This window comes from Phascolarctos cinereus, unplaced genomic scaffold (genome assembly GCF_003287225.1).
Source record: "Phascolarctos cinereus isolate Bilbo 61053 unplaced genomic scaffold, phaCin_HiC Scaffold_1;HRSCAF=81, whole genome shotgun sequence".
Taxonomy (NCBI): domain Eukaryota; kingdom Metazoa; phylum Chordata; class Mammalia; order Diprotodontia; family Phascolarctidae; genus Phascolarctos; species Phascolarctos cinereus.
The window spans coordinates 181,373,068-181,397,051 of NW_027555514.1; the positions used below are offsets into that span (position 1 = coordinate 181,373,068).

Sequence of the window (23,984 nt, forward strand, 5' to 3'; positions counted from 1 at the left end):
CTGTGAAACCTTGGGTAAGTAACTTCCCTGTGAAATCCCTTCCAGCTCAAATTCTTTGAATTTCTGACCTTACTGTTGTCATCTGTAAAACAATTAGGTAAATTCTAAGGTCTCTCAGAATTGGATTTTTAACCTGGGGTCCACAAACTTGTTGTTATTTAATATTCTCATAACTGTCTGTTAATTTAATTGACTTCCTTTGCAATCCTATGTGTTTTATTTTGCACATTTAAAAATATTATTCTGAGAAGTCCGTAAGCTTCACCAGACTGTTATACTACACACACACACACACACACACACACACACACACACACACACACACACACACACGAGCCTCTGGCTTAAAGGGATTCTCTGACTTTATGAACCCTTTAAAACTCCTTCATATAACCCATGGGGAAAATATGGCTCAATATCATTTAAAGAGTTGGCATACAAATGACCAAATATTTCCCATCGGTATTTTACAGTTAAAAGTTTATTGTGAACTCAGTCTTCAGAAAAAATACTGTATATATGGGTGATGATTTCATTTTCTGTCCATTTCCAAACCATGACTCTAAAGCCCTTCCCTTCTCATTTTATGGTTCTCTTTTATGTTGTTTTCCCCCATTGGAATATAAGTTCCTAGGGGCAGCTAGATGGCTCAATGGATAGAGCACCGGCCCTGGATTCAGGAGGACCTGAGTTCAAATCTGGCCTCAGACACATACCCCTTACTAGCTGTGTAACCCTGGGCAAGTCACTTAACCCCACTGCCTAGCCAAAAATTTTTAAAAAAAAAGAATATAAGTTCCTTGAGGGTAAGAACTAGCTTGCTGGCTTGTATTTCTATTTCCCAGTGCTTAGCATAGTAACTGGCACATCACATTTAATAAATGCCTTATCCTTCCTTTGTAAAACAATAAAACTGATTCTCATGTGGTTGCAGAGTCAACCTTATTAATTTAGAGCCACATAATGGCTTAATTTGTATGGAAATAGGGAACAGATTTGGAAATTGGGGAGTATAGAAATTTCCCCTGTGACCTCAAACATCTTTGGAAGAAATTGTCCCTAAAAATCAAAGGGCAGTATGGCAAAGAGCGGCAGACCAGGAATAAGAAGACTGAGATTTCTAGTCCCGGACCACAACTAGTGCTAAACGCTTGAGCAAGTCCTTTGTTCTCATCTATAAAATGGGCAGATGACTGCTAAGTTGTCTTCTTGGAGGAAGCTAGGTGGTAGAGTGGACAGGGCACTGAGCCTGGAGTCAGGAAGACCTGATTTCTTCTGGGGTGTCACTTAACCTCTGCCTCAGTTTACTTAACTGTAAAATGAGAATAATAATTGCAGCTGCCTCCCATGGTTATTGTGAGGATCAAGTAAGATTACATTTCTAAAGTGTTTAGTATGGTGCCTGGCACACAGAACATGATTAATAAATGCTTAATTCCTTGCTTCTATCTTTCTTTCCACTCTTAGGTGTTACGGCTTATAATTCTTTTTTTCCCCACTTAATAGCATTTTATTTTTTCCAATTACATGTAAAGATAGTTTTCAACATTCATTTTTATAAGATTTTGAGTTCCAAATTTTTTCTCCCTCCCCTATCCCCCTTCCCAAGACAGCAAGTAGTCGGATATAAGTTATACATGTACAACCACGTTAAACATATTTCCACATTAGTCATGTTGTAAAAGAAGAATCAAAACAAAAAGGGGAAAACCATGAGAAAGAAAAAAAAAAGAGAAAATAGTACACATCAATCTGTATTTGGACTCCATAGCTCTTTCTCTGGATGTGAATAGCATTTTCCATCATGAGTCTTTTGGAATTGTCTTGGATCCTCGCATTGCTGAAAAGAGCTAAGTCTGTAACAGTCAATCATCACACAATGTTGCGGTTACTGTGAACAATATTCTTCTGGTTCTGCTCACTTCACTGAGCATCAGTTCATGTAACCTTTCCAGGTTTTTCTGAAACCATCCTGTTCATCATTTCTTATAGCACAATAATATTTCATTACATTCATACACCACAACTTGTCCAGCCATTCCCCAATTGAGGGGCATCCCCTCAATGTCCAATTCTTTGCCATGACAAAAAAAGAGCTGCTATAAATATTTTGTACATGTGGGTCCTTTTCCCTTTTTTATGATTTCTTTGGGAATCTAAATCTAGTAGTGGTACAGCTGGAACAAAGAAGCACAGTTTTATAGCCCTCTGGGCATAGTTGCAAATGCTCTCCAGAATGGTTAAATCAGTTCCCAACTCCACCAACAATGTATTAGTGTTCCAATTTTCCCACATCTTCTCCAACACTTATTTTTCTTTTCTGTCATATTAGCCAATCTGATAGGTGTGAGGTGGTACCTCAGAACTGTTTTAATTTGCTTCTTCTAATCAATAATGATTCAGAGCATTTTTCACATGACTATAGATAGCTTTAATTTCTTCATCACTGCCTGTTCATATCCTTTGATCATTTATTAATTAGGGTCTATCATTCTAATGTAACACCCTACCTCCACTCTGGGTTATTCTTGATCTCCCATTCACAGTTTTTTTTGTAGGTTGGGTCCCCAGGGAAGAGCAAATAGCTCAAGCTCTAGGGTTAACCTTGTGAGTGACTAGCCCTACTTATAAAAAGACCCAACTAGTGTATTATCCATTAACAATTAGCCAACAGTCATAATTAGCTCTTAGCAAAGGCATTTACTAAGACGGCATGGTAAAAAGAGTAGCTACAAAACATGCCCTCATGAATCTAGCATAAACTGTTCTGTAAATACACACAATGTCCGCAGAAAAAGTGGGGTTAAACTTGGAGTCCCATTGTAGATACAGCATACACAGGAGTAAAAGCAGTTGTCAACTCCTGGTACTGCGGGGCTCATTAGTGCTTGCTCTCTTCATAGAATCATCATACAACTGTCCTTATATGCAGCATCTCTGGGTGGTTTGCTCAGCTGAGTTCCCAGGGTCTGCTCCTTTCATAGCTGCCTATCTCCTCTACTGCCAGGGGTCTCATTCCTCAAAACCACTAACTACCTCAAATGACCACCTCTCTCTATGTATGCCCTGTCCCACGTATTCATTTCAGCTCCTACCACATAAGTGACTCTGACTAAAGCAACATGGTCAATCAGGGGAATGGAGAGAAGAAAGAGAGAGAAAGCCTCTCCTTCCACAAGAGCAATTCCCTCTCAGGGTCACTGTTCTTCCACAAGCTAGAAACAAAGCCTTCTAATGGCCCTGAGAGTCATGGCTGGTTTGGGGTTCACCCATAACATTGCTTCATTTCTGATAAACTTAGAGCACTAATTTTCACATCACTGGATCATAGCCCTAGATCTGAAAGGGACCTTAGAGACCATTAAGCCATAAAAGGACCACCTAGTATGGTCACATTTTTGTAGATACTTTATTATCACATTAAAATGTCACCATTTATGACTAAATCCTATGACTGCATCAACCGTGTAAATAAGGTGAATTTTATTATGTATAAGGAAGATATTGTTATTCCTTTTTAAATAATAGTTCCAGGATCCTAGATAATATTTCCCATGAATTATGGATGAAAACAACTTCTACCACACAGTCGCATTAGAGATATAGGGGTGACATAACGTACGCCTACGCTATGCTAGGTCATGATGACATTACTAAAGCTAACCTGTGAGCTTAGTGTTGGCAAAATGCCTTCTTTTTTCTGTTGCCCTATAAATCAATTGGTCACTGGTCAGTGAGATTTGGTTAATGCATAGAGGAATATATGTACCTGCCTTGATCAGCCCCCATCAAAGCTTGGGGGGAATCTGTTCGCCTCAACCGACCCCCATTGAGGCTTAGGGGATGAGGAGTTGCACTCCTATTTTAGCCTTCCCTTGCAAGAAGTGTGATTAGGGAATGCTGTAGGAGTTGGTGCTCCCATTATCAGCAACCGTTTAGAGAAGACTAGACTAGAACAAAGTAAGTTTATTTAACCTCTTCCTGTCTGACCACATCAAAAGTGAACCTATGCTAGAACATCTGTTAGAGTTAAGAGCCCTCCCACCCAACAAATGGTGTTACTTGTGTTTACCTGTGAAATAAACTGAGTTGGGATTTCAGAGGGAATTACATCCCCCTATCCCTTACACCATAAATCGTCTCGTGCTTTTGGGAGATGGGATCTAGATCTGTGTAACACTCAGTGAGGAAACACCTCCTAGGAATGCAGATCAGCCACTGTTCATAAGGCTCACAAAGAGGTCATCTAGTCTCGTCCCCTCATTTTACAGAGGAGGAAACTGAGGCCCAAAAATATTAAATGACTTGCTCAAAGTCACACAGCTAATAAGGATTTCAGATAGGATTTAAAGTCTTGATGCCAAGTACAGCACTCAAGCTACTATAATAATCTTAAGAGAGTTACCCGGACTTTGTACACAATAACAGCCACGTTATGCGATGACTAATATTGTTAAACTGAACCCTTCTCAGCATTACAAGGATCTAAGACATCTCCAGAGGCCTCGGGATAAAAAATGCTGTCCACATCCAAAGAAAGAACTATGGAAGTCGAATCGCTATCACTTATTTTAACCTTCTGTTGAGTTTTGTTTCATCTTTCTGATGGTTCCTCCTATTGATTTTAATTTTTACTTACAACTTCACTAATGTGAAAATATGTTTAATAGGAATATAAATGTAAAGCCTATTTCAGATTGTGCGCCATCTTGGGGAGGGTAGGGGGGAGGAAGGGGAAGAAAATTTTTCAACTCAAAAGCATATGGAAGTGATTGTTGATAAATCAAAATAAATTAATAAAATTTTAAAAAAAAAGAGTTACCCAGAACAACAAGAAGTTATCCACATAGTCAGTGTATGTCAAAGGTAGAGGCTGAACCTGGGTCTTCCCAAATTTAAGGATAGCTTTTCTATCTACCACACCAAACTGTCTCTGAAGCAAAAATCTCACAACTAACAGAAACATGTATTAGAGGGTGCTGCAAGAAAAACTCTGGCTCCATTCTCTAGAAGAGCCAACCAAACTATTTCCTCAAGAAATAAAGTAGTGAAACTCAGCCAGGCATTGTATTTAGCTATATGTATTGGAAATTTTTACCAGAGTGAGGTGGGAATGAATACCAAGACAGGCAAATAACATAGGCATAGAAATTTCTGGCCTCAGGGTAGGATAACATAGCATTGGTCTAGAGTTAGAAGGGACCTTGGAGGCCATCTCATCCAATCTCCTTATTTTACAGAGGAAGAAACAGAGCCCCAGACTTAGCAAGTTGCCCACGGTCATAGAGATTTTAAGTGTCAGACATGGGATTTGAACACAGGCCATCTGACTCCAGAAAAACTGTTCTTTCATTGCTTCAGGCTGGTTGTTTAAAAGGAATTTTTCATTATTATCATTTTATTTTATAACTCAGTTGAGTCTCATGTTTACTCATTATAAACTATTTATTTTAGAGGGCATTACCTTTATCTTGCATATTCAAAGCTTTCAAAAGATCTTCCCGGATTGGATACTTAGCTTTGTAACAAAGCCTCTGAACATTTGATAGAGTGTCATCACCTGAAAGTGTAGTGAGATCAATAAACGTAACAGCTTTCAGGAGCCAAGCAGCCTGTTTTAAGGAAAAAGAGGAAAAATTCATATAGGGAAAAAAAAGCACTTTTGGTCAAATTATTACAGAATCATACAAGCAAGTATAAATGCTAAAATTTGATGGCTTCACTTCAAAAGAATATTCAGGTGTAGAATATATTGTTCACCTAAAAGTTTAACTTTAAACACTGTTTAATTAAAAGTTAAAATCCAAGGAAAACAAACATATAAAATGAAAGCACATTAACCAAGATAGAAGCAAAGAGTTATAGCATCATAGATTTAGAGCTTTAGGGACCTTAGAAGGCCATTTAGTCCAACCCTCTCAATAGGTAAATTGATTTGCCTAAGGTATGTAGGTAATGAGTGTCAGAGTCAGGATTCAAACTCAAGTCCCCCAAATCTAGCCACCTCTCTAGATACAGTTCATAGGTCTCAACATCTGGATTACACAGTTCAATCTGAAACCTCTTCTACGTCACTTCTACTGTGTCCTATCTTCTCCACCCCCATCACCACTGAATCGATCATTAACTCTTTATTAAGCATCCACTATATGTCAGGCACCCATGACTATACTATGCCTCTTCATCCCCAACACTATACAGAATATGAGATTACAGTAAATATCAATCTTATTTTAATGTCATGCTTTGTTTACAGGTCTGTGGGATATAAAGGAAAAAACAACGGATTTGGAGTCAGTACCTATTTTCAAAACCCACTAGTCACTACTACCTCCATGATTTTGGGTTAGGCTTTTAATCTTTCTGAGTCTCATTTCCTCATCCATAAAATGAGGAGGGTGTGTTAGATGACCTCTAAGGTCCCTTCCAGATATAAAATCCTATGACCCCTAAAATGACAAACACTATAAAAAAATGGTTGAACACAGATGTTCCATAGGTTTTCCATTTTATTCTATTTTTACTTTAAAAATAACATATTTTATAGGGAATAATTTCACCTCAAGAACTTTAAACTGAACATAGTTCAGTTTGAAATATGAAATGGTACCCCAGAAGACTCAAACACAAACTTCCTAAAAGGGTCAAATGTTGTGTACATCTCATGCAATTAAGCCTACATTCTCTTGTTCTAGCACCCAATAGGAGTGGTTAAAAGCAGTTATTTATTCATTATTCATGAAATTGAGCTCTTTGGATTACAAGAATTACTTGGGGAAAAAGCAGGTAAAATAAGCACATGTGCCTAAGATGCTTAAGAGCAAATGAAGACAGTCCAAGGAAGTCAATTCTTATACCTAAGAGCCACAACAGTAACAGACAGATCCAGAATTTACTGCTATATAATTAAAACATAAAGCAGCCAAATGGATGTATGTTTGGAAAAAATATAATTTATGATAAAGATGTCACAAAGTCATTTGCAGCTTTGTCGCTAAAGAGTAATAAAGTGTTTACTTTGCATAAACACACTATCTTTCTCTAATGCAATCATCTCCTCTCTAAACCAAATTTTATAGACCAAGGATAGGTAATCCTCAAGGATACAAGAAAGAAGACTAGTTCAGGTTCTTTTTAATGTATCCAGGACCCTCCTCTTCACTAATGAATCATGGACACACACAGACACACACACACACACACACATATATAAGCTTCAGAATAAATATTGAGTAAAATTCAATATTATGACCTTAAAGGAAGAGTCTAAGTATTTTAAGACAGAAAAATATAGAATGTTGAACAACACTTACTTGCCAATCCTTTTTCACAGTTCTTCGAGTTTGGATTTGCTCTGCACGCCTTAAAACTGCTGGCTGGTTCACTTGCACTTTAGAAATCCAGCTAAGGTCTGAGAAGAGTTAAAAATATATAGACATATATGTGCATGCAAATATGTAAATATACACATGCAGTATACACATGAAATATGTATATATACTGTATTATCTATATATAGGACTTCTTAAAAACCCAAAGTTTTTAAACATATCCACCATACCACTTCATGAATAGGTTAAAACTAGACAACAATCTGAACTGATTTATTCATTGTTCAAAGGATACTCCCACAAAAATACTCCAGGTGTGTAGTGTTTGTTTGGTAGGTCAGACTGCTTCCACAAAACTGTCCAGCCAAAGCCAATGATATGTATCTAAAAGCAGATTCCAGGCTTTTCAAAATATTATAAACGATTCCTTAAGGGTATGAGAAAATATCTGTTCCGTAGTGGATGGTGTGCCATCTAAACCAATAAAGTACAAATGTTTCTAAATCAGCCACAAAGAAAATCAATTTTTATTAAAGTAGTTTTAGCTGATTTCTATTGTCTTTAAAAATACCAATGATATAGAAATCTCAAGCTTGATCTAAGGGTTTAAGTGCTTGTAAAAAAAATTCTTATTTATATACCTGCCTTTAGCTGAACCCTGCAATAGTAGCTTACAGAGATTTTTCACTGATTACATGATTTGAGATTTTAAAATCACTTATCAAGGAAGCTAAGAGACATTTTTAACATCAGTTCTTCACACAAGGGCTTTAGAGAAGACATCTCCTTATTCTGTAAGTCACTCATTATTCTGTAAGTCAGCATCAGAGAGAAGGCCAAAGTCAGGCAATGATAACTATCCTCTCCTCCCCAGTCAACTGGTCATCTTCACTACTACAAGAGAAAACATTGGTTCAGGTTCCTCTAAAGTCTCTAGGACCTTCCTCTATACAAGAGAATCCTACAGATACTCAAGGTCTAATTATGTTCACTCTAGAACAGGCCCAGGAACCTAGAACACCTCTTAGGACATTGTACCCTCACCCCCTTCCAACTCTCTGCTCTGAAGTCTCACTGCACATAATCAGGTATGAATTCCAATTCCAGATGATCATGGAATCAGCCTGATCTCCCCGTTTTTCTCCAGAACAATGATGTCTGGATTCAGTCTGATTCAGCAAGTACTGAAATACACTGCTCTTCACGAGTAGGGGATTTGTTCTATGAAAGTTGGATTCAGTCAAAGGGCACTCGAGGACCTAAGTGGACTACATGTGGCCTCAAGACCACCCAAAAAAAAAAGTATAGTAGGAAGGGGAAGGTGTAGAGCTTAACCTGGACACAAACCCCCAATTCATAAACTAAGGCTAGAGAGATAAACAGGTTAAAAATATAGAATCTATGAAAAATTATAATAGATCTAAACATGTTCCCTCCCCCCCAAAAAAAAACCTACAAGAGATTAACTCCACAACAACTAAAGACTCAAAGGAAAAAGCAGACTCTCTATAAAAGTTTATCTAAAAGAAATGAAGCAAGAGATAAAGAATAAAACCTCTGGCGGAAAGAGCTGGAAAGAAAATCAATAGCTTAGAAGACAAAGTAGTAAGCCTTACCCAAATAACAGATTCCTTAAAATTTAGAAAAGACCAAACAGAAATCAATGACTCTATGAGACAACAAAAATATTAGAACAAAATCAAAACCTAGAAAAAAATAAAGGAAAACTAGGACATCTGAGATCAAAATCAAGTAACCTAGAAAAGAGATCAAGAGGAAATAATTTAAAAATCAATGAATGCCAATTTTACCTAAACTAATTTATATATTCAATGTCATTCCAATTAAATTACCAAAAAAAAATTTTACTTAATTAGAAAAAATGAAAACAAAATTCATTTGGAAGAACAAAAAGTCAAGAGCATCAAGGGAAATAATGAAAAAAAAATGTAAAGGAAAGAGGTTTAGAAGTACCAGATTTTAAACTATATTACAAGGCGGTAATTATCAAAACTATCTGAAACTGGCTAAGAATTGGAGAGGTAGATCAATAGAACAGAGTAGATATACAATTTACAGCAGCAAATAAATACAGTAACCTTCTAATTGACAAGTGTAAAGACTGGAGATTTGGGAATAAAAATTCATTATTTGGAAAAAATTGTTGGGAAAACTAGAAAGCAGTTAAGGCAGGAATTGGTAATAGACCAATATCTTACATCATTTCCCAAGATAAGGTCAAAATGGATACATGAGCTAGATATGAAGAGAAATACTACAAGAAAATTTGAAGAACATGAAACATTATTTATCAGATTTGTGGCTAGGTAAATAATTTATGAATAAACAAGAGACAGAGAACAGAGTGAGGCATAAAATGGATAATGTTGATTACATTAAATTTAAAAAGGGATTGTACAAATAAAACACAAAAATTGGGGAAAAATTTTTATATACATTTTCTCAGATAAAGGTCTCATATGTCAAATATAGAAATAATTTCATAAAATTGATGTCATTCCCCAATTAATAAATGGTCAAAGGATATAAACAGAAATCAAGACAATTTATAGTCATATAAAAATTCTCTAAATCATTATTGATTAGAGAAAAGCAAGACCCTGAGATATCATTTTACACCTATCAGATTGGCTAAAATGATTAAAGGGGGAAGCGACAAACGTTGAGGGGATGTGGAAAATTAGGACATTAATTCATTGTTAGTGGAATTGTGAACTGACCCAAACATGTTGAGAGCAATCTGGAATTATGCCCAAAGAGTTATTAAACTGCCTATACCCTTTAACCCAGCAATATCACTACTAGATCTATTTCCAAAGATGATTACAGAAACAGAAAAAGAATCTATGTGTTCTAAAATTTTTATAGCAACTCTTTTTGTCATGGTAAAGAACTGGAAGTTGGAGGGATGCACACCAATTGGGGAATGGCTGAACAAGTCGTGGTATATGATTGCGATAGAATACTACTGTGCTATAAGAAATAATGAACTAAATAATCTTAGAAAAATATGGATAGACTTGCATGACATAATGAAAAGTGAAATGAGCACAACCAAGAGAATGTTGTATGAGTAACAGCAATATTGTTTTAAGAATAACTTTGGGTGAAAAAGTCATTTTGACTATTATAAATACCCAAATTAAAAGCAAGGGACATATGAAGGGTGACACCATCTGCATGTAGAGAAAGAACTGATAAATAGAATATGTACAGAATGATTTTACATATATATATATGTATATATACATACATATTTGTGTCTAATAGTAGCCATCTCTAGGCCAGGAGGGAGGGGGAAAAATGTACATGATAACATTATTATATATTTAAAAGCAATAGCAAGTTCTATGGAATAGATTAGCAATTTCATGTGCAATCATCTTTTTTTAAATTATACTATGTTATAGAAATGCTTGTTTCATTCCATAAATTAAAAATTAAATAAATAAAAAATTAAAAAGGATCATTAAACTCTATAAAAACATGATCAAAAAAAGAAGAAAAAAACAGCCTGGAAACTATAGTTACTGAAATTATACACAAAAATCTCCCAGAGATATTAGAACAAAGAAATAAAACAAAGAGAGAAAAAAATCCATCTATCACCTTCTGAAGGAAACCTCAAAAGGTAAAGTTTCAGGAATATCATATCCAAAATCCAGAACTCCTCCATCAAAGGAAAAATACAGCACACATTTAGAGACAAGCAGTTCAAGTACCAAAATATCATAATCAGGATCACACAAGACCTGGAAACTTCCACTATAAATGAGAGAAGTTCTTGAAATACAATATTCCAAAAGGCAAAAAAGATAGGCTTCCAACCAAAAGTAATTTACTCTACCAATATGAATATAATCCTACAAGAGAGGAAAATGGATCTTTGATGAAATAGAAGACTTCCAAGCATTTCTAATGAAAAGAACAGTTCAGTCGTCACTTTGAAATGCAAACACAAGTCAAGACTTAGAAAAATCAATTTGAGCAAATGGAAGGAACTGTATGATGTTCTAATAGGAGGAGACGAAATAAGTATTCCTTCAGAACCTTGATGTCCTCTGATGGTATTGAGTTACTTAAGTAAGAAAAACAAAAGCCAGAGGGAATGTATTTTTTCCCACAGAGGGCTTTAAAAGGGGGAAAAGGAGGCAAATTAAAAGGAATATACCAGTGTACAGAAAGGAGGAAAAGAGTGGTAGAACTTGATACTTAACTATAACTGCAGAGCATGAGAAGAAGAGCATACAAACATGGAATAATGAGCAGGAGAAGCAAGTATCAGATATATCTCACTTTCATAGCAACCAGATAAAAGGAGGATCACACACACACACACACACACACACACACACACATACTGATTTTGGGTGAAGTATGTTACCCTCTTCCTCACAGATAGGCAATGGACTCAACAAGCATAAAGAGACACAAAATTTTTAGACAAGGCCACTATGTGGATGTGTTTTGTTTGACTAAGCTTATTTGTTACAAGCTATGCTTTTATAGATATTTTTGTGCTCAGATTTTAATTGGGAGGCAGGGGGTGAGAAACAGTATAGGTGTTAGTAAAAACAACTATTATTTTTCAGTTATGTCCAACTCTTCATGAACCCATTGGGGGCTTTCTTGACAGATACTGGAGTGCCATTTCTCCAGCTCCTTCTCCAGATGATGAAATAAATGGAAGCAAATAGGGATTAAGTGATTTGCCCAGGGTCACAGAGCCAATAAGCGTCTGAGGTCAGATCTGAACTGAGGAAGAGGAGTCTTCCTGACTCCAAACCCAGCACTCTATCCACAGTGCCACATAACTACCCATAACAGTGATACCCTCCTAAAAAGAAGACCACTGAAACATTTCAAAATGCATAGGACAGAAAGAAGTTCAGAAAGAAGCACAGGTAAGCAGGACAGTCTCGAAAGTAATGTGTAGAGTTTATTATATAATTTTTAAAAGAGCGAATGGCATAAACTAAAGATCTATAGTTTCACATACAATTCTCTCTTTTTATTCTGCTATGTATATGGAAATGCTCATAGGTGGAGGGGGCAATTTTACAATAAAATAATACAACTGAAATGAACTGGGGGAAAATAATGTACTCCAGAATTTCTAAAAACATATAATTTTATATCTGTCCTCTTATCTCTGTTCTCTAGCCCTCATCCTTGTTTTGAAGATCTAACTCCATTCATGATAAACTGACCTAATTCATGGGACTTAGATAATTTACTTTTTAATGACCATGTGATATATTGAAACACAGTAAGGTAATTATAAAGCTGTAGCAAGCTAGTCCACAGGAGTGTGACCAATGGGCTGGAAAATGTGAATCTATTAATAGAAGTTAAAGGAGTTGAAATTTTACAGCAAGTAGAAGAGATAATTTACTTAGTGTTCTCAGATCAACTTTTGTCTACCTCTCCCATCTTGTAACTTATAAAATTGAAAGTGTAGAATTTTACATTTAGCCCTCAAAAATTTCATCAAATTCTAGATGGCCAATTGTCCATACAGATGGATCCCAACTCTCTTATCCAAACCATTAGCTATTTGTTTCAGCTTTATGTTATTTGCAAAGTTGCAGGAAAAAAAATACTTTATATGCCTCAATGCAAATCAATGATAAAAATACTGAACACCATAAGATCAAGGAAAAATCCCTCGGGCACTTCACTGGAGACTTCCCTCCAAGATGACATTCACCCATTTAAAAATCCTTGTGTTTAGTCAACCAGTTATGAATCCAATTAACTGTACAACTGAGTGACTTAACCAACTAGCATTTATTAAGCGCCTCCTACGTTCCAGGCACCTTGCACTGGGGATACAAAGACAGAAATTAATCAGTTCTTATCTTCAAGGAGTTTACATCTAATGAGGGACACAACATATGTATATAAAAGTAAAAACGCGTAATGAAATTTTCTAGGATTAGAAAAAGAGTTGGGGTGGAGAGTGAGACTATCAGCCAGGTATTAAACTCAGTGAGAAAAGAAATAAACATAAGGAACTTACATTACACTCAGGGGGTCAACATGTAAATAGATAAGCATATACATGATTAATATGGAAAGAATATTAACAATTAATAGGATCAGGAGAGACTTTCCCATAGGAGGTGGCATTGTGAATTACGCCCTGAATGAATGAAAAAGCATTCATTAAGCATTTACTATTTGCCAAGTACTAATTGTTGGAGATACAAACAGATAAATGATATAGTTCTTGCTCTCAAGAATTCAAATTCCAATCAGTGAAGAAAATAGATTAAGCTCTAGGGTGACTTCTGGTAATGTCCATTGGGCAGTCAGATGCAGTGGCACAGAAGATGAGAAGGCCCAAAGGTTAATAGGGCACAACGGAAGGGCAGATGGAAAACCCTGGAAGTCCTTAGGGCATGGGGCAGAGTGGGGGTGGGGGGAGATCAGATGGTAATGCCCAGTGGTCCTCCATCTTGCTAGAAGGACTGTAGTTAACTTCTTGCTAAAAGTGTTATGAGTAGCCAAATCTGTCTCACAGCCAGGGTGGGGTGAAGTAGCCAAACTCCTAACTAGTATGAAGGAGAGAATAGGCCCCAAGGTCAGCATAAAGTGGGCAATGAGCTCTCTCCCACTATAGATGGGCATAGATGGAGTGCTTACAATGGGTTGGAGGTGAGGAGGAGAGATCCCAGTGGTTCTGGACAGGTGGTAGGCTAGGATGGGAAAAAAGGATTTCTGTGGTATGTGTATCCGTGCCCTACCTCCTACCCCCGCCCTGCCCTAGCCCTCCTTGAAAGAATCTGGGAATTATAAGAGGCAGAGATGAGAAGTGGTGTTCATTCCAATATAGGGGCAACCAATGCAAAGTCACAATGGTGGGAGAGAGAATGACAGGTTCATAGTCACAGTCAATAAATATTTATTAAGCATCTACTAGGTGCCAAAGTACAGACAAGGGAACATAATGTTCATGGAGTCAACGAGAAATGAAGTTCAAGGAAGAACAAGCAGCTCATTTAGCAGAAATGTGAGCGCATGAAGAGGAGCAATGTAAAATAACCTGTTTGAGCCAGACTGCAAAGGACCTGAAATGCCAAGCTAAGGAATTTTGTACTTTGGCAGGGAGGGGTTAACATAGGGTCTTGAGCTTTTTTTTAACACTTCAATAATTGTATGTCAATACATATAATGCAGGCTTCCCTTGTGATACTATGTATCTTATACATTTAAAAACATTCTGAAAAAGGATTCTTAGGCTTCATCAGACAGCCAGAAATCCATGACACAAAAAAGAATTCCTGTCTTAAAGGTAATAGGAAGCCACTGAAGGTTCTTAAGCAGACAAGTGACTTGGTCAGATTTGTGCCTTAGGAAGATGATCTAGGCTAAGCTTATCCTTTTTCTCTCAACTCCTTCATTTCAAGCCTCAGTTTACTTATCTATAAAACAGAGATAATAATGTCAGTAGTACCAACTAATAGGATTGTTATGAGGCTCAGATGAGAACATGCATATCATTTTATTATTCATATATATATATTACTATTATTATTAATTATTTTTAACAATTTCTTCAGTTCTATCACCCTACCTTTTTCAACATGGCATATAGTAGAAAGAATTTTGTAGTCTACCTACGCCACAATGGGCAAGTTGTTTAACTATTCTGGGCCTCAGTTTTCTCAGTTTTAAAATGAGATAAACTTTAAGGTCCCTTCCAGCTTTAAATCTACGATCCTACAATCTTTTTTTAAGAATTGATTTTGAAAATATGTTTGTTTTTTTCTCTTGAGAAATTCAGGCCACCTCTTTCTCAAAGATTACCAGGGCTCACACTGAAACAGAAAATCACACTATATCTCACGGGCATTATCTTTTTGATAGGTATAGAGAAAAACGTATTAAAAAAAATGCCCACAGGGAATTCAGGAAGGGACATCCAATGTAATTGACTTCTGTATTTTAATACATAGAGCCAGTAAATCATTGTTTTAGAGTTAGAGGGGAATCTTAAAAATTACCCAGTCTAACCCTCTCAATTTACGGATGAGGAAACTGAGGCCCAGAGAGGTTAGCTGATTTGTCCAAGGTCACATAGATAATAAGTGGCATAACCAAGACACAAACTCAGGTCCTCTGACTTGTAATCCAAAATCTTTTCACTGTGTTACCATTCCCATAATGATATGAAAAAGGTCACAGCCTGCATGCTTGAAATGGCCAGTCTCTTGAACATCCATCCTTTAAAAAAATTTTCTGTTTCAAAATTTTCAGCAAAATCAATGCCTTAAGCACACTTTTAAAAGAAAGAAATTTCCTAGACTACAAGAACTTCATTACCAAGATGCCAATGTTACTGACAGACTTTCATGAGGAGATACCCAAAAAGAATCCCTGAACGACATCTTGATTTCCTGAACTATTACATAGTCTTTCAACAAGATGTACAGGGAGAAAACTATCTGATGAAAGTGTTTCTCTAAGCCTCCACATGTGCCAAGTGTTCAGGAAGAATCATTATACCTGAGTGAAATTCATTAAGAAGCCAGATAACTTTAGCCCCCTGTTGGGTACAGGTTTAACCTTTCAGTCCCTTTGGAAGATTTGATCAATTATTCCAGGAGCCAAGTGCCTCAGGGAAAACCTATTTAACTCTTCTTGATAAGACATCATAAAACTGAAGGACTTGCCTAAATCCAGATTGGCTCCCTGCTTTTCTGACTCACATACCAAATGCTAGCTAATATTACAGAACCAAATTAGCTACTCTTCCTATAGGCACTTACATACTAGGGTAGCCATCAATGCAAACCTACACATAATGAATCTGAAACAAATAATCAAGAAATAAAATCAAGAGTTAACATTTTTTATCAGTCAATAAATGTGTATTAAGCCTTCTATATGTCAGGCCCTTGCTAAGTGCCTTACAAATAATATCTCATTTGAAGGAATGAAACATACATTTTTAGATGTGGCCAATGATTTCAATCAATCAACCAACAAAGTTTTTAGTATGTGCCAGCACTGTGCAGGTTTCTGGGAGCTACAGAAAGTGAACATTTCCTGCCCTCAAGGTAGTTACCATCTAATGAAAAAGACAACATGTACATAAGTAACAATACACAAAATACAGACCAAGCAGATACAAGGAAAGGGAGAAGAGGAATTGTTTGCTCATAGTCTCTCCAATTAAACTGTGAGCTCCCTGAGGGCAGGGACTTGTCTTTTGCCTTCTTGTATCCCCAGGGCTTAGAGCAAGGTAGGTGCTTACAAAATGTTGACTAAGTGCTTCTGCACATCCACATCCACAGAAGCCAGGGCTACTCAAGGTGTGGGCTCTACCAAATAGTTCAACGTCAGGAAAGATCATGATTTTACCAGTAAAGTAACACTAAAGAAGACTGTAGAAGTTAGCTTAACTACTTCCATTTTTAAATTGTCCTTTTATTTTTTGCTTATAACATATAAACACATACACACACACACACACACACACACACCTTTGTTTTCTCTCCCTTTCCCCCTTTTCCCACAAATTCCTATGCCTTAAAAGATGTTGTCCAGGTATTAAAACCAGCCTAATCAAAATGATCCTTCAGTAACCTTTTACTTTATGTCCTTCCTTAGTCTCCATTTTATGGCAGGATATTTAAATGTAGATATTATGAGGGAAAAAATCTGCATTTAACAGATATCTTAAACCAGGCCTGCACAACATATAGCCCAGCCCGTGAACAGCTTATGGCCTGCCAAAGGATTTCAGATGAGCCTGCCACTGCACACTCACTCGTTTGTCACGTGACCCGTGGCAACCAACCATTGTCAGTCTGTCCTTAGTTACCTTTACTTAGAAAGTGAGCCACTAGAAACCAATCTGTGGCCCTAAGAAGGTTAGCCTATTTTAATTTTGACCCCTACCAACTGCCAAGTTGTGCAGGTCTGTCTTAAACTCTCCCAGACATAAAGCTGTTTGGATTTTGTTTTGTTTCATTTTTCCTCCTGTCTATTGATCTATGCAAGGCACTGTGACCTATTAAAAGCCAAGAGTTACTTGCTAAGAAATGGAAAACTTTTTAATAAAAACTCTGAGCAAATTTTGCCTAAAGTGAGTGATTTTATTCCACAGCCTGCAAGGTAATCCTTGCCACTTCATCCTAAGGACCACTAGGTCTTCCTATCTTCCCTGCAGCTGAAACCATCTATATATGTTGCTATCACCTAAAGAATATGAGCTCTTTAAGAGCAAAGTTGCTTTGCAACTTGTATTCTCAGTGCTTTGTAAACAGTATGTATTTTGTATGTGATAGGCTCTCTCTCTCTCTCTCTCTTCTCTCTTCTCCTCTCTTCTCTCTCTCTCTCTCTCTCTCTCTCTCTCTCTCTCTCTCTTTCTTTTACCTTAGTGAGGCAGTTGGGGTTAACTGACTTGCCCAGAGTCACACAGCTAGTGCTACCTGTCTGAAGCTAGATTTGAACTCAAGTCCTCCTGACTCCAGGGCCAGTGCTCTATCCATTGCGCCACCTAGCTGCCCCAATAGACTCTTAATAAATGCTTTTTCATTCAATCCTCTTGGCTACAAAAATAAAAAATAAATCCTTCCTTGAGCCTTTCTCCTCATTAAGCTACTGTCCCACCTCTCTCTACTCATTTGCCAAATTTCTAGAAAGAATAGTCTAAACTCATAGCTTCCACTTCTTCACCACATATTTATTCTCTGCAATCTGGCTTCTATCCCTTCCTGCAAGCTTAACACAGTCTAGCATATAGTAGGCACTTAATAAATGTTGATTGATTGATTGAAATAGATTTCTCTAAGTCACAAGATCCAATGGACTTCTTTATATTGTAATCTCCCTTGATCTCTCTGTAGCCTTTGATACAGTAACAAGGCTAATTCTGCACATTAGTAATTCTACCATTCCTAATGTAGCAGCTTCCCTACACTCAAGCTAAAGGGATGTTGTCTTGGGGAATCTGACTTGAACCCTGAAAAAGCCACAACTAAGCTGTTATCTGCTGATCTCCTAGAATGCTCCTCTAGGCTTCTTAAGGTACCAAACTGAAGCAACGTCATTCAGAACATTTTAATCCCCTGGATCCAGGTTTATGTCCAAATAAGTAGTCTGATGGCCGTTAGGTGGTACAGTAGATAGAGTACCAGGGCTGGAGTCAGGAAGACCTTAATTCGAATCTGGCCTCAGACACTTAATTATGTATCCATGGGCAAGTCACTTAAACCTTGTTTGCCTCAGTTTCCTCATCTGTAAAATGAGCTGGGGAAGAAAATGGCAAACCACTCCAGTATCTTTGCCAACAAAACCCCAAATGGAGGCACAAAGGGTCAGATACAACTACAAAAGACTCAACAACAATAAGCAGTCTGAACTGAACCTGCTAACCACAGATAAAGCTGGCTCTTTATTTCTAGCTATCAACTCAGTCTAACCCTCATACTGATATTAATTGCTACATAATTTAAAGCTCCAGAGCCCCCTTCCTTTGCAGTCCTCTTTATTCCAGACCAATTTTTCTTTCCTAGTTACAAAGTTCATGCCTCACTTTTGCAACTCACAACCAAATACTGAGAATGTTTTGGAGGCATATTAGTGCCTTTGCAAGCTTGAATAAACAATATTTCCTTGGTCCAATAGTAATCATACTTTGAATTATAGTCAGCATTTTGCAAATTTCAGTTACGTCCCCTTTCAGTCTCATGTTGCCTTGGGATTTCATCCACTTAGGAACTCCACCAAGCTCCTTCCTCAGGTAATATCCTATGTTCTATCTGGATGGAAGGTGTGTGTCCCAAATTGCAATGAACCAAGAGTTTCTGTTAAAATCTGTTGAAAGCTAGATTAACATTAGACTTCATTAAGCAAAAATGAAAGAATCTGGTTGTAATTACTTATTCTGTGTATCATTTTTACACACACAATCCCCACAAAAGTGGAATTTTAGAGCTAGAAGAGACATTACATATCTTCTGGGGCCAAGCCTCTCATTTGCAGCTACATAAACAGAGAATGAACAGTTAAATGATTTGCCCAGAGTCACAGTTACTTAGTGGCAGACCCAGGACTAGAACCCAGTTATCTGGGCTTTTAGTCCAGAACCCATTCCACCTCAAATAAAATAACTTTTCATTTTTAATGGCTGCCTGCCCATATCATGTTAGACAGACCAGGAAATGAGGCTGTAGAAGAAAGACCCCACCAGCATCTTCCTGATACCCATGAGCAGTAGCCATCCCAATGCACTGGGGAGCCTTCTGTTTGGGAGCAGTGTGAGATGGACCCATGTTGTCTCACACACCTGTTTCCATATTTTCTACTATTGTTCCCTGATTGCCACAATCTCTGGCTCACTGGTAATTTATTTTGTTGAGAGAAGTGTCTGGGAAAACGTGTGTACTCCATAAGCAGCAGGCATCTAATATGCTAAAATATTTCTAACTATAGGCAGTCAGGAATTCAGGTTATATGTCCTCCCAAAACAAACAAACACACCAAACCCCTACGCCACATTAGGAAGCACAGTGATTGCCAAGCAGTCCTGGAGTATCTGTCAAACACTGAATTAGACTGAAAATTACCACCTGCTGAGTGCAGATTCAAAACATACTTCCAACACCTGTTTCTCTTGTGCAGTTGCTCCTTAGGGAAGGTTTCAGAATAGAGGATTTAGAGGTTAGTTTTTTAAAGTGTCTGTGTGGGGGTGCCTTTTAAATTATTTTAGTGGCACATTTTATGACTCAACTGGGAAGGACTTTTTTTCCCCCTTTACTTTTAGATGATTTGCAACAAGTCATCAAAAACTAAACTGTGTTTTAATAAGAGCATAACGTGCCAACTCAGAAGGTAGTCTAAGGTATCTCTACAATTATTGCTCAATGGGTATGAATTTTTTTTTCTGGAGAAACATCTCCATCTGTGGCATACTACATGAAAAGAAACTTCTTGCCAGGCAATTTCACTAACCCAATATTAACTTTCTGGAAATACTAATACTAAGACAACTTTCTGAAGTATGTATCTGAGCCTTGTCCTCAGTCTATTTGTCTTCAGGGTCTAATGAAAAAGGAATGTGAATAAAGAATTAAGAAGCCTCTGATTCTTGATCCTGATCCTACTTAATAATGAGTGTTCCCTCATCTGATCTCATGGCACTTTATATTTGTAGCACCCCCTCTGGGATATTCCCCCAACTTGTCTCCATAGGGCAGCTGCTACTCCAAGGTTCTAGGGCACCCTGGGAGTCTGCACTCTGAATAATAGTTCATCCCTTACCAGTGAGCTTCTCTGTAACAACCAACCAACAGACAGAATTAACAAAGCAAAGGAATTTACTAAGATGGCAGAGTAAGAACAATAGCTACAAAACATTTCCCCCTGAATAAATCTAAGTTGCACTCTCCCACAGTGCTCATGGGCAGAGTGGACACAAGCAGAACACAATGGTAGTGAAGCTCACATGTAAGAAACATACATGGCCAAAGTTAATCATTCCTCCAGTATTTCAGGGCCACAAAGTCCTTCTTTCTCTCAGAAATTACCATGTTACTCCCCCATCTATGATTCCCTACAGAGGCAAGGAACCTGTGGCTTTGAGGCCACATGTGGCCCTCTAGGTCCTCAAATGTGGCCCTCTGACTGAATCCAAACTTCACAGAACAAATCCTTTTATTAAGGATTATAACATATTGTTATATATAACATATAATATATTATTATATGATATATAATATTACATACAGTTTATATATTGTATACAACATATTATACATCTTCGTGACTCTAATAGATAAGTCAATCAGCAGGGCTCCCTCAGGTCAGCTCCCATCTACAAGCTCCCATCTAAATCTCCCTTAAATCCACCATCAGCTCTCTAAGCGGCAGCCAGAGGTCCCTCCTTAAAAATACTTCAAAGTCTCAAGTGTTTGCATTTCAACGTCTGTGTCTGTCCAGACATAGATGTCTCTGGTGTGAACATCTATGGTCCTTAATGGATATGATCTTGAAGAAATCAAGGAAAAAATAATTTTCCCTTCCCTCCTTTACCACTCCCCTATAGGCATAGGAATCACAACCCACAAAGCTGTTCCCCACTGGATGGCCTTAGGGCTAGTGAGCTCAGAGACATTAGGTATTCCTAATCTTCATCCAGTCAATGGATTGCCTCTTAAAATTCAATCAAGGAAAACTTCATAAAAGAATGATTGGGTTAGGCATACCAGTGGCCTCTCTAATTCCATTTAGGAGAAATGTTTTCATACTTCATAAAAAGATATCAGGGTTTCAAAGGTCTCTGCTTTTCATTAACATATCAAGGCTATTCTCATTCCTTTATTTTAAGTAATTAAATAGTGTTAGGGGGGAAGATTCAGCTGGGGAGAAGGGGGGTACTACTTCCACTGATACCAATTATGAAGCCTGTACTATTTTAGTAATAATTTATATATTATGATTAATAGCTAGCATTTACATGGCACTTTAATGTTTACAAAGCACTTTACAAATATTATCTCAGTTTATGAGACATTATTTTATTATCTCAATTTATCATTGGATTACCAACCTCCTGAAAAAGAATCTCTCAATACCTTGCACAGCTAGTTTGCAGATATACAGGCTTTCATTGGACCCATATTTAAAGCTGCTAGCATAGACCTAGAAGACTCAGTCAAGAACCCAGGGTCACCTAAATGTTACATATATATATATATACATAATATATAAAAAAAGAGTCAGAGACAGAGAATTATATAGACTATATAATTCTATATACTCTATATATCTATATTTTAAGTCCACATATATGTGTATATTTTTAAGAATTAAGACTAGTATGTCAGGAGTTGACATAACTCCATTTTGTTCTGTATTCACCATTTTTGCTACTTATTACCTCAGCCTGTCCTACAGGATCAGTTTCCTTTCTACCTCTGATTTCTACAAGAGGTTTTTATTATTGATGTAATGTTCATTTTGATCTAGTGGGAACGGCTAGGCTAAGTAGAACACATCCCTTCCTTTGTAACTAATGATAAGCATCCTCTTTTGTTGTACCTCTACTACCATCTCCTCTGTCTTGCTCAGCCTAACATAATGTGAAGGGTAGAATTACATAAATGTCACCTATTGAATTATAACAGACAGATGTCCATCATTTATTGGTGGAGTGTGTTTCACTCTGAGTGAATAAACTGCAATTTTTCCCATGCATTGCCTCTCGTGCTGCCTGTCAGTGGCTAATCAGGATCCGAAGAGAATTCATGTAAAAACATGCACGTGTGCATGCACACACATTGCTCATGTATACACACGTGTATGTGTGCACGTGTGTATACGTGTGTACATAGGTCCATTATGTGCATGTACATAAACACACGTAAACATTTACATGCGTACACATATGTATTATAACTTCCTCTAGATGTCTCTAGTTTAGCAAAATCCATCTCAAATTATGGCACCCTTAAGTAAACATAATACTCCTGAGATAGTCTGACATGGGCAGAGCACAAAAAGAATATAACCCTCCCTAGTCAGGGGTACAATGGCACCCAAGGAGCACATTGACTGTTTTAACTACCGCAATCACCCTTGTTCAGTCATTTCAATCGTGTCTGACTCTTTATGGCCCCACGTGGAGTTTTCTTGGCAAAGATACTAGAGCGGTTTGCCATTTCCTTCTCCAGCTCATTTTACAGATGAGTAATCGAGGCAAACACGGTTAAGTGACTTGCCCAGGGTCACACAGCTAGTAAGTGTCTGAGGCCAGATCCACATCTTCCCTATCTTGGACTTGAAATTGAGTCTAACCCAAGTAAAAGACTTTACATATATCTTTCCAATTGCATCTTGAGAGGCACCACAGCACAGGCAGAGCAAGGAAAACCAGGGTTCAAGTCTCATCTCTGACACATACTAACTGTGTGACCCTAGACAAGTCACCTAACTTTACAGTGTTCTAGGTACTTCTCTAAGACTGTTGGTTGAAGAAAAAGTGCTGACTTGCATTGACAGAGGGAATTTCCTCATCTGGGAGTTGCTGTATCAGTGAAATCATAGGTCCAGTCCCTATCCCTAAATTTCATCTTGTTAAATTTGGCCCAACAGCCTAGCCCATAAAGAACTGGTTTAGATCCTAATTGTGTCATCTAATGTGTAAGCTCTTTCACCTAGTTTTTCACTATCTGCAAAATTGCAAAAATAAACAAATAAATAATGAGTCTTCTATTCCATTATCCAAGCCATTATAAATAAACAGAGAGAGAGAGGGAGAGAGAGAGGGGGAGAGAGAGAGACAGAGAGAGAGAGAGAGAGAGAGAGAGAGAGAGAGAGAGAGAGAGAGAGAGAGAGGAGAGACAGAGAGAGAGAGAGACAGAGAGAGAGAGAGAGAGAGAGAGAGAGCAAGCGAGCGAGAGAGCACGGCTAGAGCACAAGCTAAGCTCAAATCCCTGGGGCACTCTACTAAAGTACCTCCTTTGCAATTAACATCAAACCATTAACGACTACTTTCTCTTCAACCAGTTCAGAATCCACCTGACCTGATCCATCATCCAACCTACATATTTCTATCTTTTCCACAAGATTAGTGTGACTTTGTTTCACTAAAATCTAGATAGATTCAATCTATCACCA

At 37.5% G+C, this 23,984-nt stretch overlaps 1 protein-coding gene across 2 annotated transcripts in view; it reads right to left on the bottom strand.

Moving 5' to 3' along the window:
* DERA (deoxyribose-phosphate aldolase) overlaps positions 1 to 23,984 on the bottom strand; it is a 125,563-nt gene that overhangs the window by 86,743 nt on the left and 14,836 nt on the right. The window contains exons 2-4 of one of the 2 annotated variants that reach the window (XM_078155341.1): positions 7,627 to 7,805; positions 7,314 to 7,390; positions 5,465 to 5,612 (exon numbers count right to left, since the gene is read on the bottom strand). In XM_078155341.1, the coding sequence (XP_078011467.1) occupies positions 5,465 to 5,612; positions 7,314 to 7,390; position 7,627 (226 nt within the window). In that variant the 5' untranslated portion in view covers positions 7,628 to 7,805. Of the gene's footprint in view, positions 1 to 5,464; positions 5,613 to 7,313; positions 7,412 to 7,626; positions 7,806 to 23,984 lie in introns of both variants that reach the window. The other variant, XM_020994369.2, reaches the window with a different exon arrangement.